A 17216-nucleotide genomic window follows, 5' to 3' on the forward strand; every position below is an offset into this window, starting at 1 on the left:
GTAGCACTGCAGCAGGCAATACACTGTCTCCCAGCCTGCACGGGCAGAGAACTCGACTCGATTGGGATATCAGTGGTTAAACAGCACGCAGGAAGCTCTCCTGTCTCTCTAGCCGCCATTCCTTAAGTGGAACTTTCCTGCTTTTCAAGAGCATGTTCTCAACACCAGATATTTCTGTGTGTTCCTGGAAAGTGGGATTTTTCATGACGGAACAATGAAATGCTTTTGAGAGAGATATTTTATTTATATATATATATATATATATATATATATATATATATATATATATATATATATACAAAACCACCAAATGCCATTTGTGGACATGCCCAGAACACACGTCCTATTTTCATTATCAATCCAGCTATATAAAGGGTACATTTTTATGTAAGCATTGTTGAATATTTGTGACCCCAGGCCCCACTGGTTTATCTTTGATCTGTTTGACCAGCAGGGGAAAAAAATATAAAAAACAAACAGTTAACAGGAAGTTCAGTCAACAGAAGGAGCATAATAACAAGTGATTTTTAATTCAGTCTGGTATTAGAAAGTTTAACACGCCTCACATTTTCCACCTAACAGTTTACAACAACAAGTACCAAGGTCATCAAATATATTACAAAGCCATGACCAAATACCAAAACCAGCAAGAACAGACAGACAGACAGAAGCAGCACAGGTGTACTTCAGTGCTGCAGCTGTCACCAGCTAATGGAAGGGCAAGTTCTAAGACCTACCGCTTAGCTTTGCAATCTGATCGGCAGCTCTGCCACGCTCCCCTCCCATCCCCACCCCCAGCCCTTTCTAAGAGGCTCCTTATTGTGGGTGGTTGCCATGCAAAGAAACAAAACCTTCTGTATCAGTTACTTGACAGTGACGTCAAGATTAAATGATTGTTAGCAAATATGTCCAGACAAGCATTTATATCAGACAGACACACACACACAGTCAAGCCAACTGTGCTTCACTGCCCTGTTGCTACCTGATAAGATTAAATCACCATAGCAAGGCAGCAATTCAATAGTAACAAAATCTCTTTGATAGTTTAGTGTGTCATTAATGATCACCCTTCCCAATGCATACTACAACATAAGCCCACAATACTATGGTAGTAATATGACACTGTTGCTAGGGAGACCTGGATTTGAGTGCATCACCAATCTACCAATCTGTTGATATCATCTCATTCATAGTTTATCCTTGATAAAAGGAGACAAGATTGATAGAGGACATGATAACAGCGATGAAAAAGAACAGCTTGTCTCTAAATGTAATTTTACAATCCTTATAAACTGTTTTATATTGCCACTGACGATTATTTGTAAGAAACGGTAAATAAATGACATACTGCTAGATATTTTCCTACACCAAGTGTATTGAGACGACAAACGGATAAAAAAAAAAAAAAGGCACATTTCTCGTCAAGAATACAATAGTGTAGAAACTGCTTGCTCTATCACCATTAAAAATACCAACACATACTGCCAGCATGATATAACTCCTAAACAATTTGTAGGCTGGTAATAATAATAAAAACAGTAGCCTATTCGTATCCAGTTGTTACCACGCATCGTGGGCACGCGTAATTGACATTGTTTTAATATTAACCACATCGCAAGGTTTTACCTTGAATTGTAAGTACAGTATCGTTGTCACTCTCGTTGTTGTGTTAACATTCTGAACTTGAGAAGAGACAGGTTCAGTTTCTGATGGGTCTGGTGATTTAGTGTAGAAAAAGTCCAACACTTAATTGTATTTAACTAATAAAGGCTTTATAAAATTAACTCCGGTTTTTAGCCTCAGACTAATACTACTAGTAATGGAGACTGTGAATAAAAGTAGAAATTATACCACTTTTTTTTTTTTTAATGGTTGTATTATAGAAGCTGTACGAGCAAGATAGGCCGAATGGCCTCCTCTCGTTTGTAAACTTTCTTATGTTCTTATGAGCCAACTTCATCAGTTTCAGTGCGTACGTGTCACACTGAATTAAAAAATACACTTTTTTTTTTTTTTTTTTTTTTAAATCATAGTACGTGTTGTAGTTGGGATCCAGGGACCAGCTTTGTTATAACAGTAGGTTCCTAATAATTGAGATGTCTGACGAGTGTGTACTGTATTTCATCAAACTACATTGTGCTAATGTGCTTTCTAAACCACAGCAGCAAAGCTGACGTCCCGATTCCGTTTCTCGGCTAAAAAACAGGTTGAAGGTAGTATGTATAGAGAATATATATATATATATATATATATAATATATATATATATATATATATATATATATATATATATATATATATATTATTTTTAAAGAAAGGAAACCATACCCGCAAATATCATTATGTAAAGTAACAACTGTGAAAATGATGTTCAAATTCCTTTGCCTATCACCTTTAAAGTTTCTTACATGGTATCGTACTGTGCTCCAATATCTGTGCTATGGACATTGTGTACCTTCTCTCTTCACTAAAAGATGCAGGACTTCAAGTACCAGAATGCATTGCAGGTGAGTTGGGGAAAAAAACTGAAACTGGAATCACATGGTCATGCTAGGGTTCATCGTCAGTGGGACTGGGAGCAACACAGGGACACTGCATGACAAATTGTCTGGGTTATAAAAACATGTTTGCAATGATGACCTTCATTTATGGCTGTAAATTTTACAGTAGTTCAGTGGATCTCCAATAAAAAGATTCTTGCAAAAAGCAAGAAGGGAAGCAGTTGGAGAAGTAAGAATGCAAACCGCCCAGCTAATGAGTAAAATGGGCTGAATGGAATCTGCACGCCAGGCACCAAAGAGAGGTGGACTAAGAGAGGCGCCGATGGGCCAGACTGGGAGGGTTGGTGTGGCTCTTCTGCGGACACATCTGAGAAACACTGCTTTACTTGCTCACTTCTTACTCTTCATTTTGTTTTTGTTTTCTATATATAAACCCCAGCCTCCTTATCAAAAGAAAATAAACTTGATGTGAACTGCCAAGCACCAACACTAAAAATAACAAGGATTGTAACTAATTCACATTCCAGGAGAACAATATAATCAATGCAATGCAGAAGAACATTTTTGCTTGCATTTTTGTTTCCCAGTGCTGTAAGTGTCGATGGTTTAAGAAACCCCCTAGTGATGCACACAGCCTTTGAGAAAAGCACCTTAAAGTTCAATACAGTGGAGAAGGTTAGACACTATGCGCATTTAGGAATCAACTTCAAGGCACAAGAAACTAGACAGTTTAATAACAATATTCCCAATTGATTTTTTGGTTTTTTTAGGGTGACTTATAAAATAGGGACTTTGATGCGTTGATATTATCTGTCCATCTCACTCAGATGCAAGTGCCTTGATTTTGCACCAGTCTTCACCAAATTGCCATCGCACACTCCTAGCCTCCTATATACGTTTCACATTGCATTTGGCTATGACATGACAAACTCAAATGTTTTGAGCCTGCGACTATTACATGATTAAGAGAATCCTCTATGTGCAGGTACTGGTTTTGCCTTCTGAACAATATATCAAAATGACAGTTTGAAGTCAACAGTTTTGAAATTCAATACTTTCTAAAAAGACAGAGTTAAGTTTACCGCATTAAACGTGAAACAAAGTACTGAACGGGGAGTCATATGGTTTGTACATTCAGGACATACAGAGAATCTCTGCATGTTGAATAAACACAATACAAAACAGGAAGCTTTTATTTCATAATGCGTGGCAGCAACAAACAGCTTGAAAAATGATGTATGAGGAAAACAACAGTACAGCACCGCTCTCAGGGGTAACACTACAACACCGCTCATGAGTAAGACTACAGCAGCTCTGTCAGGGGGAACAACATCACACCGCTCTCAGGGCTAACAACATCACACCTCTCAAAGGGGTAACACTACAGCACTGCACTCGGGGGTAACGCTACAGCACTGCACAGGGGTAACAACATTATACATCTCTCAGAGGCAACACTACAGCACCGCTCTCATGGGTAACAATATCACACCTCTCTCAGGGAGAACACTACAGCACCGCTCTCTGAGGCCCATGCATTTGTGCTTTGTGCTTGTACAGGTTTTCCTGTAATGGGGCCAGTTTAGGTTTAACCTGGCCATCCTGACACCACGAAACACACCCAACAAGTCTCCTGGCAGAATGGAAGTGCACAGCAGGTACTATTTATAGAATTATTTTACTAGCTTTAACCATTTTAAAGATATTTTCAAGCTAACTTGTGAAAACATAACAAACTAATTCACACGGAAGCCACTTTGTGTAAACTACAGTGTTTATTACAATGTTTCCAGATGCCTTGATGTATTTATAGTGCTTCACAACTGAGTTTCAATAGACTGTGTCTATTTTTGAGTCAGGGGCCTATACTTCCTTGAATGGGAAAAGCACAGACAATCTGCCCCGTCCACAGTAAATATATTAGATGACCATTGTGCCTACAGTGGATTTTTTTTATTATTATTATTATTCAGCTTGCAAGTGTTCTGATTATTCAAAATATTCAAACCCAGCTCCCCTTGGTGAAATGCATGACATGCTAGTAAAACGGTTCCATCACCTTGGCCTTTTACTGTGTGCATCAATATTTCTACAACATGTGTTAAACAGATGTAACGTTGGATAACTTTCATGTTCAACTATACAGTTGACTTGTACTGTTCCAAGTTACTGTACGCTGTATTGCTAACCACATTAATTCCTAGAATCCAGATAATTAATTACTACTGGCCTCTCCATCACTATCTACACTACAGTACTACTGGCCTCTCCATCACTATCTACACTACAGTCCAGGGGTGTGCAAATTTTGAAGAAAACTTATTGTCCATGGGACAAAATGCTAGAAAAATCCTTGTCCTTCTTAAAAATCTACTTGCTCTCTCACTGTCCCACAAAACACACACACACAAATATTATATAACTTATGACTGCTTTTATTAAACAATCAATTAGTGATTTTAAATATTTTCATGAAATCAAGAAAATGTAATTCAGTTCAAAACATACTTGCCAAAATTGAGCCCAACTCATTTTTGTGCATGATACATGACAAAACAAAAATAATAATTAAACTAAAAAGATTCAAACTATGTCAGACTTCATGCACCAATGCCAATAGAGATATCTTTTATTATGAAGTGCAGTATTTCAGTATCTTAGGTTTCGGGTTCAATTACCGTATATACCATGACTTTAAAGCACAGCATTACTGTAGACAAAGGCAATGTAATAGTATTATTGCTTTAATTTAAATATGTTTGTTACTGTGTGTGACTGAGGGTTTGTGAATTAAAAGGATATCTGTACTCTGTATATATTTTTGCTTTGATGTTTAGAGTTCCACATATTTTTTTTTTTTTTTATGTGCAAGACTTAGAGTTTAGTTTTCAGGACCTTGTGTGACTCCCTAGAAAATCTACAAAAGAAAAAATAACTTGTCCGACATGCAAAGTACAGCAGTAAAACTTGCTGTCCCTCACACAAACCTTGTTGTCCCGGGCGATATGAATTGCACACCCCTGCAGTCACTCAAAAAGTCTACTCTCTCAGCCAGAAGTAACTTTGGAGAGGACTAATAAAAGCTGGAAGAAATGAATCAGCACAGCATGGCCTGTGACTGGTGGGTGGGTGTGATATGTATGAAGGGACAAAGTGTGATGTTTGTATTTGTTATTATCACTTTGTCTATATGTCTGAAACTAATCAATATGTAGCAGCTGACTGCCCAGGACACCATGGTCCACAATATATAATAAACACACTTGAATCTCCTGTACAAGAGCCATGAGGAGCTCTCGTCTCTGGTAGCCTTTGAAATGAATCTACACTGAACCCCCAGAGGATATCCTCCACACCACTAAACAACCGCAGTGAGGTCTGTGCTCAAGAGGCTCAGGAGCAGCGTTCCCTCCAAGCTTCTTAGATATTGGGCCTGACAGAAATTATTAGTGAGAAACCTTCCGCAACGCATTAACCCTTTTAATATATTTTTGTTGCATTATACAATTTTGAAACAATATTCCAAACGCAATATCTAAACAATTTTACATTTACTTTAAATTCAAACAAGACATTTGTTGTGGCTCTGCATCTGATTTTGAATCATCCTCTGATCCTATGCAGCTCTGTCGGTGGGCATCATAGATAAAGCATAAAATTGCTTGATACTACTGCATAAAACACTGGCATCTGCACTGTCTTCCATATTTAGGACTACTAATTAATCCATTCTTGGGAATACAAATTCAAAAATTCCAGTTGTTCCCACTTTTTATCAACGTATTAGTAATTAAATATGGCATTGAACATAAATATAATGTTGGTAGTTAAAATAAGTACATTTAATAAACATTACCCCATTTTATTTTTTATTTTTTCAATAAGACTTGTTGTCTATAAGCATTATTACAGCATCACTTGGCTAATAGCTGGCATTAAAATAAGCAGGAAAAACTAAGAATTATATTACAGCAGTTCATAAAACCAATAATGTCCAGCACAGCAGTGATAAACATATTTATCATATTTACTTCCACTAACACAGTAGTTTAGTCTACAAATAAAGGTGTTTTGAAAAGACCTGTTACGCTTATTGCTAGCAATTACAATAACAATACAAAATATGAAACTGTTTAGTAACAGTCCAGCAATGTCATGTGATAGTAATCCACAAATTAAGTTTAGAGTTTTATTGGCATTATAATAATAATCAGGATAAAATATGAAACACTGATAAAAGGAATGTTGACTGACTCATTGATCTAAAACAGGTTCACTGCTGTGTATTACCCGATTGTAATTTAAATAGCGTCCCTTTTAATATAAAACGCATAATTAATCCTCTCAATTGTTTCTTTCCTAACTCTGCAGTGTTATTTGCGAGATTTAAAAAGAGGCGTTTCTCCAGACGGAGTGTCTTTATGAAACCAACGGTGTGTAGTGACTACATCCTTTACACAGTAAAGTGGTCGATGTTGAGTTTCAGCAGAGACATGGAGTGAAGTCACATGAATAAACTCGCAAAAAAAGAAAAATAATGAACATGGTATGTCTTCTTCAATTACTATACAGTTAAATGTGTATTTGACTAACCTGCTGATTACATTTTTAGCAGTTTCAAAACGCTTGAGAACGTTTTTTTAAAAGAGAAATAAAATGTCAGTATTGCGATTTTTATTTATGTTTACAGAAGTATTCATACTTTAAATAATGCAAAAAGATTGTGCTTCACTGATTTTAGCACTCAATTATACGATGAGTTAAAAACTGTAAAGTTAAATGAGCAGCACAGAGTACACTCTCTATAGAGGCAGAATCACCAGACGCCTGCTTCGCCCACCCTGTACCAGTAGATCTGCGGGTGCCAGAGTGAGCTCTGCACTAATATGACATGCATTTTTTCAGAGGGAAATTAGAGAATCAGCATCAAGACCTACACAAATACAGTGCCTATAGTAAATATTCACCCCTCCTTGGATGTTTTCAGAGCTTGTTGTGTCACAACCTGAAATCTTGATGAATTTAAATGGGATTTGTTTTCCTCTGATTTACTACTCAGCACTTTGAAGAGGCAAGATCATTTTTATTGTGAAACAACAGTTAATGAAAAAAAAAAAAAACTGAAATGTCTTGGATTAATAAGTATTCAACCCCCTGAGTCAATACTTGGTAGAACCACCTTTGGCAGCAATTACAGCTGAGGGTCTTTTGGGGTAAGTCTCCACCAGGTTTGCACATCTGGATCATGTAATGTTCGCCTAATCTTCTTGGCAGAATTGTTCAAGCTCTGTCAAGTTGGATGGGGATCGTTGGTGGACAGCAATCTTCAAGTCTTGCCACAGATTCTCAATTGGATTCAAGTCCGGGCTTTGACTGGGCCACTCTAGGACATTCACGTTCTTGTTTTAAAGCCACTCCAGTGTTGCTTTGGCTGTGTGCTTGGGGTCATTGTCCTGCTGTGAAAGGTGAATCTTTGTCCCAGTCTTAAGTCTTTTGCAGTCTGAAGCAGGTTTTCCTCAAGGATTTGCCTGCATTTAGCTCCATCCATTTTGCCCTCTACCCAAGCTTCCCAGTACCTGCTGATGAAAAGCATTCCCATAGCATGATGCTGCCATCACCATGCTTCACACCTGGGTTATGTGCTGTGTTGGGATTGCACCAGACATAACGCTTTGCATTGAGGTCAAATAGTTCCATTTTTGTTTCATCGGAGCACAGAATCTTTTGCCACAGCTTTTCATCTTTGAGTACTGTATGTCCTCTACGAAGACTTTTTTATTTTTAATTTTTTAATTGATTTTTTTTCAACCCCCCAATTTTTTCACACATTGAAATCAGCTGTAATTGCTGCCAAAGGTGGTTCTACCAAATATTCAAGATTTCAGGTTGTAGCACAACAAGCTGTGAAAACATCCAAGCGGGGTGAATACTTTCTATAGGCACTGTATGCTAGGGAATCTTACGTGCATTTTAAGATTTCGATAGAGCTAGAATATTGGATCGATAGTATTTTACATATATCGTGATTACAAATATTCGTGATAATCGTATTGTTAAAATGTTTTAATTAATCGATAATCGTAGAAAACGATAGTCACATACTGTACACATTATAGACTATTATGCCACCAGAAAAAGAGTCTACCTCGGGTAAAGTTGATAATGGTATTGAAATATGTTTGGATTGAGAATTGATTAGGGGTTTGCTACGCATGTGGAAAAAGCTAAAAAATAATAATAATTTGTTCCTGGGTAATTGCATGTACTGCTAACCACTGATAGAGACGATGCGTCTACAAACTGCCCAACAATGACTGCAAGCTAACGAGATAACAATGCTGTGGACTAGAAGGGAACAGGCTCTAGACTTCAGAGAGATCAAAAGAGATAATCCCACTGGCATCAATGGGGGTCGCAAGGAGACAACAAAAGGCAGATGTATGGACCTTTTGTCTCCAGGAGTGTGAAGAAAGTTCAGAGGTTGTCACACTAGACCACACACAGAGACACACACACGTTAACACTCACACAATAAATTAAATTACCTTGACCATTGGTTAATGTCAGAGAAAGGGGAGGTGGACCATCTATACAGAAGGGTATTTAATGTCACGCAAGCATTGTAATTTTGAGTTCTGTATGTCCTGTACCTGGGACCAGACTCCCTGCATATTTCAATAAACCTGGCAACTGACTGAAGAAAAGGACTCTGTGCATTTTCTTGAATCTACTTACTCACCATCTATTTTTTAAGTACTTCAGTATTTATACTAAAGTAATACAAAGATGACTACAAAAGATTTAGAAGTGAGTAGTTTTTCGAGATTTACAATTATACCGTAAATACAGTAATTGTAAATCTCAAAAAACTACTCACTTCTAAATCTTTTGTGCGCTTGTAATTTTTTTCATTCTTGCTATAATCTTGCTCTTTTTTAAAGTTTGTAACTTCCTTGTGTTGCATCCCATATCCCCCAGAGAAAAAAAGACATAACTATGTTATTTTTTTCTTTTTATTCAGTTAAAAAAGTAGCTGAAAAATAACCGCTACAATCATGATAATCGGTGTATCGTGAAAGAGTGGACTCTCAACTAGTCACATCGTGGAAATTCCTACGTATGCTTATGTTAATGCTTTGTAAGAATGGTCTCAAAATAATAGGTTTACCTCGAGAGGCTGGAGTCTTGATCCAAGGTTGACATTTATGATAACAACTTGTGAAAGTTAGTAAACTGCGTGCATTTTAGCCTTAAGGGAACGCTACCCAGGACTGCAGGTGGGGGCTGTTCAAATCAGGACTGGAGGTGCAGAGCTGTGAGGGGAGGGTCTCATGGTAACTAACTGTAGACAGTGCCTTTGTCTCTCCTAAATTTGAAATATAAAATAAATAAAAAGGTCTTTAACTTTTATTCAGATTCACGGACATGTTAACGCTGAGGACTGGTCTAGAGCAGACCAGGCTGTGACTCATGCCCTGCTGTATCACGGAACAAGTGCTGGTGTGTGAAAGCACTTGCTCTCTATTTCCTAAATCCCTTCTGAATGGTGCCAGGGCACCAGGTTACAGTGAGTGGGCAGCATGCATCACGGCAGCAGAGTGGACAAAGCAGACGAACTGAGTGACGCCTTGTGTCAGCACTTTCAAAAGAATGCTTTACATAAAAGGTCACCTCATCTTCAGCATTTCAGCACCGCCAAGAGCTAGAGAAAGTCCCATATAGTCCTCCCACATGTTATTTTCAGTATTGCCCTTCCAACGCCTGGCTACTAAAAGTTCCCAGAATAGCAGTGCTGGGAGAGAGAGCATATCAAATGTTGTCAATAATCAGCAAATAAAAACAAAGGAAGTCAGATTGCCATACTGTAAAAGTCTATACATAGATTGCAGACACAAAACTCCAGAATAGAAACACATTATTTCCTGCTACAGAACACAAGTTCAGTCTCTTTATCTAGCTCTGATAACTCTGCTGGCTCTGAGGCCTTCAAACACTGCAGCTTCCAGACAATCTCTCCCAAAACAGACTCTGTCTTCTCATACTTGGACAAAGAGATAGGGGGGTGCCAAAAACATTATCTTTATGGAAAGACGTCATCAAAAACAAATATTACAGCACACTAAGCAAACAGGAAACACAGGCTTTATCATCAAAACAGGGACCCCAGGCTCTGTCACCAAAACAGGGACCCCAGGCTCTGTCAAACATGGACCCCAGGCTCTGTCAAACACGGACCCCAGGCTCTGTCAAACACGGACCACAGGCTCTGTCATCAAAACATGGACCACAGGCCGTGTCATCAAAGCTGCGTTGGATCAATGGCTGTGATCCTCGGGTGTAGCTGCATGGCCGTCCCAGACACCATTCTGAAAGGGGTAAGCTAGGACAGGGAGTTCAGTGAGGTAAATTCAGTATTAGCAAAAGGAAGAAAACACACTCAGTATCAGGATTTGATTCAGCAGACAGACAAGAGTAATAGCAACTGCAAAGCCGCCAAGCTGAACTGGAACATGCAGACAATGCTGGAGGGGCTACAAAAGAAATCCCCCAGAAATTAACACGAGAATAATGGTTGTTAGCTGTGAGAGAGTACGTTTAGACTAGACTACTGAACGTAAGCTTGATTTCAACTCGAACACAAAGCCTGTTGTGACAGTCAACATTAGATCATGAGCATGATGCACCCAAACCATTGGGGTGAAGAATGACGATACGTCACCGAATTCCCTTTCAGAATACAGCAAGTAGCGTACAAATCCCTCCGCCCTGTAAATACAAACTCTTTCCATTATTAACATGAAAACATAGATGCCCAAGAACTACTTCACCATATGTACATGTAAAAAAGACACCTCTCTACATCTCCACATTCCAATACTACTCAATCAATATAATGTAGACTCAGGGGTCTATTGGTAAAACAGTGAAATACACATGGACAGATTGACTGCACAGGCACCTACAATATAACCCCCTCAGGAACATGCATCCTCTGATGGGTACAAACATGGGCAATGTTGATGTATGCTAGCATTCAGAGCAATCCTTATTTTTAACCACTGTTGTAACAGAAATAGTTTAATATTGTAAGATAAAACTACCCAGCAGACTAAACATTTTAACCAATGACCAACACAATTGCATTCACTGAAACAGTCGTATACTTTAGTTTGTTAGTTTTACCTCCATACTCAAGCATTCAAGGAAGTAATTTAACTCCAACAGAAACAGAAAACGCATCTGTGCAAATGAATGTATTGTGCCATGCGGAAGGAGACCAAACAATGGAGCTTTCTAAGGGAGACAGAAAAGGGCGCCTTGAGCCGGAGAAAATGCAAGAGCTTGGCATGGGAACACTGGGAGAGTCGGAGCTCTGCTACAGAGCAGTCTGTGAGGCACTGGGACTGGAGAGGCGAGTTCAGACACTGCAGTGTCAGCACAAGCACAGCAATCCACCTCCACTCCATCCACTTCCCTGAGTCAGCCTCCAGGGGACCTCCTCCGAGGCAGCAATCCACCTCCACGCTGCATCCACTGCCCTGAGACAGCTTGCAGGAGACCTCCTCCGAGGCAGCAATGCATCTCCACACTGCATCCACTGCCCTGACACAGCCTCCAGAGGACCTCCTCCGAGACAGCAATGCATCTCCACACTGCATCCACTGCCCTGACACAGCCTCCAGAGGACCTCCTCCGTGCCAGCAATCCATCTCCACACTGCATCCACTGCCCTGAGACAGCCTCCAGAGACCTCCTCCAAGGCAGCAATTCTTTACCCTCCATTCACTGCACTGAGCCAAGGGAAAGCGGGTCGTGGGCTCTCCAGGGAGAACAACAGATCTTTCCATCAGTAACACTTATTGTGGGTCGTGGATGTACAGGTTTCCTTGTATTTTTACATCAACTATCGAATGTAAACAAATACTTTACACCCAGAATGTAGAACTCACTCTCAGAATGTAACTGACAAAACATTGTAAAAGTTTAAACTGCAACATCTTCTACATAAACAGATCAAACACATTATCAGCTTTACATCTGTTTTTTTTTTTTTTATTTCGACGCAATGACTTCTAATACGTTTAAGTGTTTTGTGGCTCTCTCTAAACATGTTGACTGGACTGTGTTCACTTGCACTCTTTGACAGAGCCCGACATCCCAGAACGATATGAAATATACTTGCAACATTATCACATTTATTCACGGAACACAGAGACACATATAAAAAGGCCAGAGTTTCTCTTTTCTGCATCATTGCTTGTTCAGTCTATCTTAGGCAAGGAAACAAGGCAAGGCAAGCTCCAATGCCTGAAACACAAACACTCCTTTTTCATAGCTCTGCGGAGTTCACATATTCCAGTTTTTCAGAGAGTTGAGAAATATTTACCAAAGCATATGCCAGTTACAGCACACATGTACATACACTAAGCTCCAAGAAATGTAAAAAATGCAGTTTTGAGAATCTCTTGGCATGGTGTCAAAGAATGGTGGTCAATAAAATTAATTCTTACAATATTTTCCAAGGACACTGTAGAGCCAGACATGAGCATACTGCTGTTGCTTCTCACAAAGTGGGGATGTTTGTCTTGTGAAAGCCCAGCACCTTTTCCCTGACATGTATATCAGCTCAGCAAGTAACCAGCAAGGGATCAATGATAGTCTCATACGGAAGGATTTACAGGCCCCAATTAGCACTGATCTTTGCTCATGTCATTTCCGATCTGTAATGAATCTACAACACCTCTGTATAATGATTTTGACAAACAGGTGCCTGTCTTTCTCTTTCTCCACAGTGAAATACTACAGTCCTAGTTCAGGACTCACCTCAAGTTCCTTTATCTTCTCATCTGCTCCCTTCTGCTTTTCCAGGAGTTGACTGTGAATCACTTCTTTAGATTGCAGGATAAACCTAAAACAATATGACACAATATTAGAATCTGGGACAAGCTGAAATACAAAACCTCCAAAACTCTCCAACAACATGCTTGCTCTAGCTCCCAAACACAGTGGCAGGGGGGAACCAAAAAAACACTATGGCTGGCCAATTATTTAATGACTAGCGAACTGCTGCTAAAAAAAACCAAAATAAATTAAAAAAAAATCAGATACATGTTTATGATGTGTGCGGCTTTCACGCAAGCCTTACGAAAAATTTTGCATTTGTTGTTTATGTTTATTTCACAAGAAACATGCATTTCCTTCTCCAAAACCAAATAGGGGTAGGAGCGCATGCCTGCAATGGAGGGAACAATTTTCACTCAGGGACAGGGATAAAGTAAACCAAAACTTTGAAGCACTATTTACATAAAGGTGCAGGGTCTTCACCCGGACACTCCTCCTCAAGCTGTCATCCTTGACACATGTCCCAGTGCTGCGATGTTACTGAGCACTCATACATTTACCAGGAACAGTAAATTTATTCTAAGTATGTGTTTTGCTCCCCTGTGTATGTGCACTAGAGCAATGTTCCAGTTTTGATGAAACTTAGTGGTCACCCCATTCTAATTCCAAGGAAACAGCTTCATGTCACCACACCACACTGCTATGACTGGAATGAAACTACCTGCAATGAGGACTGTCGCAACCTGTATACTAGGGTACCAACACAATTGTGTGTGGTGGGGGGGGTCTCGCTATCCTAAAACATTTCTAGATTCAGGAATGTGCAATTTTGAAAAAAACGTGTCCATGGGACAAAATGCTTGAAAAATCTATTACCCCTTCCCCGTCGCACAGAGAAAAGTACAATACAACTTGTAGGATTTTGGTTTTATTTCACAGTGAACTCAGTCAATCAATTAGTGATTGACGGGTGGATCTAGCCTTGTAGCTTGACTGGTTCACTACATTCTTCAAGATATTCAAAAGCTTCCCTGTGACCCCACCTCAATCCAACAAATGTATAACATACTCTAAGGAAATGTTCCTTTCAGTGCAGTTTGGAACACATTTGCTAGTAAATTTAAGTAACATGCCAAGTATAAGAAGCAGTACTTGGAGTTATTCAAATATAAAAATAGCTTCTGCCTGTTTTTTTCACTCTTTTTCTATAAGATGAATCCAGCTCCTAATGTCAGCTCTTTTAGTCTGTTGCATCACAGATACGAAATCATTGCTAGTACTATTACTACATAACTATTACTGTTGCTTTGTGGAACTGTGATTTTTCTTAACGTTCTTTCAGTTTTGTAGTTGCTGAACCCCAGATTTTTAAAGGACTTGTGTATAACCTGCCAAGTTTCTCTGCAGTTTAGTGTTTTTCTACTAAAATGCCTGTACTACTCACTGAAAAATAAATACATGCATTAATACATAAAAACATTATCATGAGATTTACAGGTTGTATTTTATTTTAAATAACTAATATCGCTACTGTTCAAATCTAGTAAAAAATAAGTTAATTTTTTAACAGTGTTTAAACCTAAAAAATATGCAAATATGGTAAATAGCAAAATAGCAACACCAAAATCCAATTAAAAAAAAAATATATTTTTTTTTTTGCCAGGGAAAGTTTGTCTTGAAATGCTTCTTAACAGTAAACTTCAATTTGTTTTTTTAAACATCCCAACAAGTACACACTTGGCCACAAAGTAGACTCAGAAAGAATTTTATAAATTACAGAACACTTTTTTTTTTTTTTTTTTTTTTTTTTTTAACTAGATTGCTGCATTTAAATATCAGGAAAGCATTTTCAAGCATATAAGCTGCATTTAAATATCATTAAGAAAGTAGCATCACTTATTTGCCAATTTATAAAAAATGCAAACGACAACTTGTTAGTTTAGTCGGTGCCCTGCCAGAAGCTCTCTTGGCAGCCATTTCTGGGTTTCTTTGTGACCAATAGAAGACCAACTTTTTCCACAACTAGCCAATCAGACGTGATAGGGGTGGGACATAAACACTTTTTAAAATTTGCGTGTGTGGTGCTAGACTTTCACAGTTCTGTTTTCACAAACTTGCGTGGCTCTCTAGAAATATACCTGGAGTGTTTTTCTAGCAACAGAACATAAAAATAAATAAATACAAACTATTTGTCCAACGGGCAAATTATGACAGCAAAACTTGTTGTCCCTCACATAAACATTGCTGTCCCGGGCGATACGAATTGCACGCCCCTGTAGATTGAACAGTTACTTGTCAGAGGTGGTTACTTTCTTGGTGTGCAAAGGTTTCTACACTCATGAAGTGATACCTGTAAATGGGTTATTAATAGTCTGTGGGGGTATTACTACAGTCACTGAAGTTTCTTTAACTAGCATTGGTTGATAGTGAGTCATTCATTCCAACCCAGGACATGGGAAATTCCCCAGCACACACTGACACAGTCATTCAGGGAGCAAAGCTACCGAAACACTGACAGAAACAAAACTTGGAACCTTTGCCTTCCGCAGAGGTTGAACTGGCTTTAACTGAGCAGGGCACGGTTACAAAAGATGCTGTGAGAACTGATCATCCTCTTGGATTCTGAGTCACAAGCTCAGGAAGAAGGATTGTCCCTGGGATAAGCTAAAAGACTGAACTCTAGTAAACTGTGTAAATCTTTTTTGTGCAGTTCGTAGCGATGGTCTTAATTTCTTGATGGGAAACATGAATTTGAAAGCATTTTTTTTCAACCTCGCACCCACATGCAAAACTTTGATTGGCCTGGGAAAATTTTTAAACCCTCATTACCAAGAAAAAATACAGAAAGTATATATTACAATTTTTTAATTTTACAGATTAAATGAAAAGTTGAACATGAGAGCACACAACCACGAATGCTGAAATTCTGTCAAAGGTCAGTAATCTCTGTCAGTGTCAACAAAGAGCGACGCATTTCTAGCGAGTCTGACAATAGCACAGGAAATGTACACCTGATGCTCGTGAATTTAGTTCCCATGAATGGTGCTGAACAATGGCTCTGGTCACACACAGTGACTGAATGGGCCTTGTTTAAAATAAAGGTGGCCAATCAGCGCCAGAAAACAAGTTGCATTTGTGATAAAGAACAACTTTTAATAAAATTAGCCTGCTACTGCACCCAGCCCCAACTCAAATGAAATCCAAATGTGCAGTTGGGACAGCCTTTATGGTAATAGAATTCAGACTTAGTTAGCTTTATGAAATTCCAAAACCAATAAAACCTTTGCTGCTAAAAATAGACTTCAAATAGACACATATTTAAATATACAAATTCTTATCTGTTCAGTGAATAAGATCTATTGTGTCTTTGTGACATCCCTATCAATAAAGAGTTTCATCGAGAGTGAAATGTGTATGCAACCCTCCAGAAACTGTCAAAGATGAAGGTGATGTGGTAGAGATGCACATTGCTCCCAGTCCCACCCAGTCATAACTCCAGCGAAGCCTACAACAAACAAGGCTATCCTGGGTTAATCATTTCTAGTGCTGCAACGCAGGGTACATTTTGACTTTCGACAGTTCGAAATACATTATCGAAGGAAGCTTGGAAACATGGATCGAGAATTGATTAGCAGTTTGCTACACATGTGGACTGGCAGAGCTATACTGGTGTTCTTTTCTGAAAAGAGACTAATACTGCAGATAGAAGACTGTTTGGTTCAAATTGCATGTACTGCTAACCATTGATAGAGATATTGCGTCTACAAACTCTTGCCCAACAACGACCGCAAGCTAACGAGATAACAATGCTGTGGACTACAATTAGTACAGGCTCTAAAGACTTCAGAGAGCTCGAAAGAGATAATGCCACTAG

At 38.8% G+C, this 17216-nt stretch overlaps 1 protein-coding gene across 1 annotated transcript in view; it reads right to left on the reverse strand.

The window, feature by feature from the left end:
• LOC121324703 (prefoldin subunit 1) overlaps positions 1–17216 on the reverse strand; it is a 63185-nt gene that overhangs the window by 24974 nt on the left and 20995 nt on the right. Inside the window, exon 3 of the mRNA XM_041266824.1 lies at positions 13325–13409. Within this exon, the coding sequence (XP_041122758.1) occupies positions 13325–13409 (85 nt within the window). The remainder of the gene's footprint in view (positions 1–13324; positions 13410–17216) is intronic.

This window comes from Polyodon spathula, chromosome 12, assembly GCF_017654505.1.
Source record: "Polyodon spathula isolate WHYD16114869_AA chromosome 12, ASM1765450v1, whole genome shotgun sequence".
Classification (NCBI taxonomy): Eukaryota; Metazoa; Chordata; class Actinopteri; order Acipenseriformes; family Polyodontidae; genus Polyodon; species Polyodon spathula.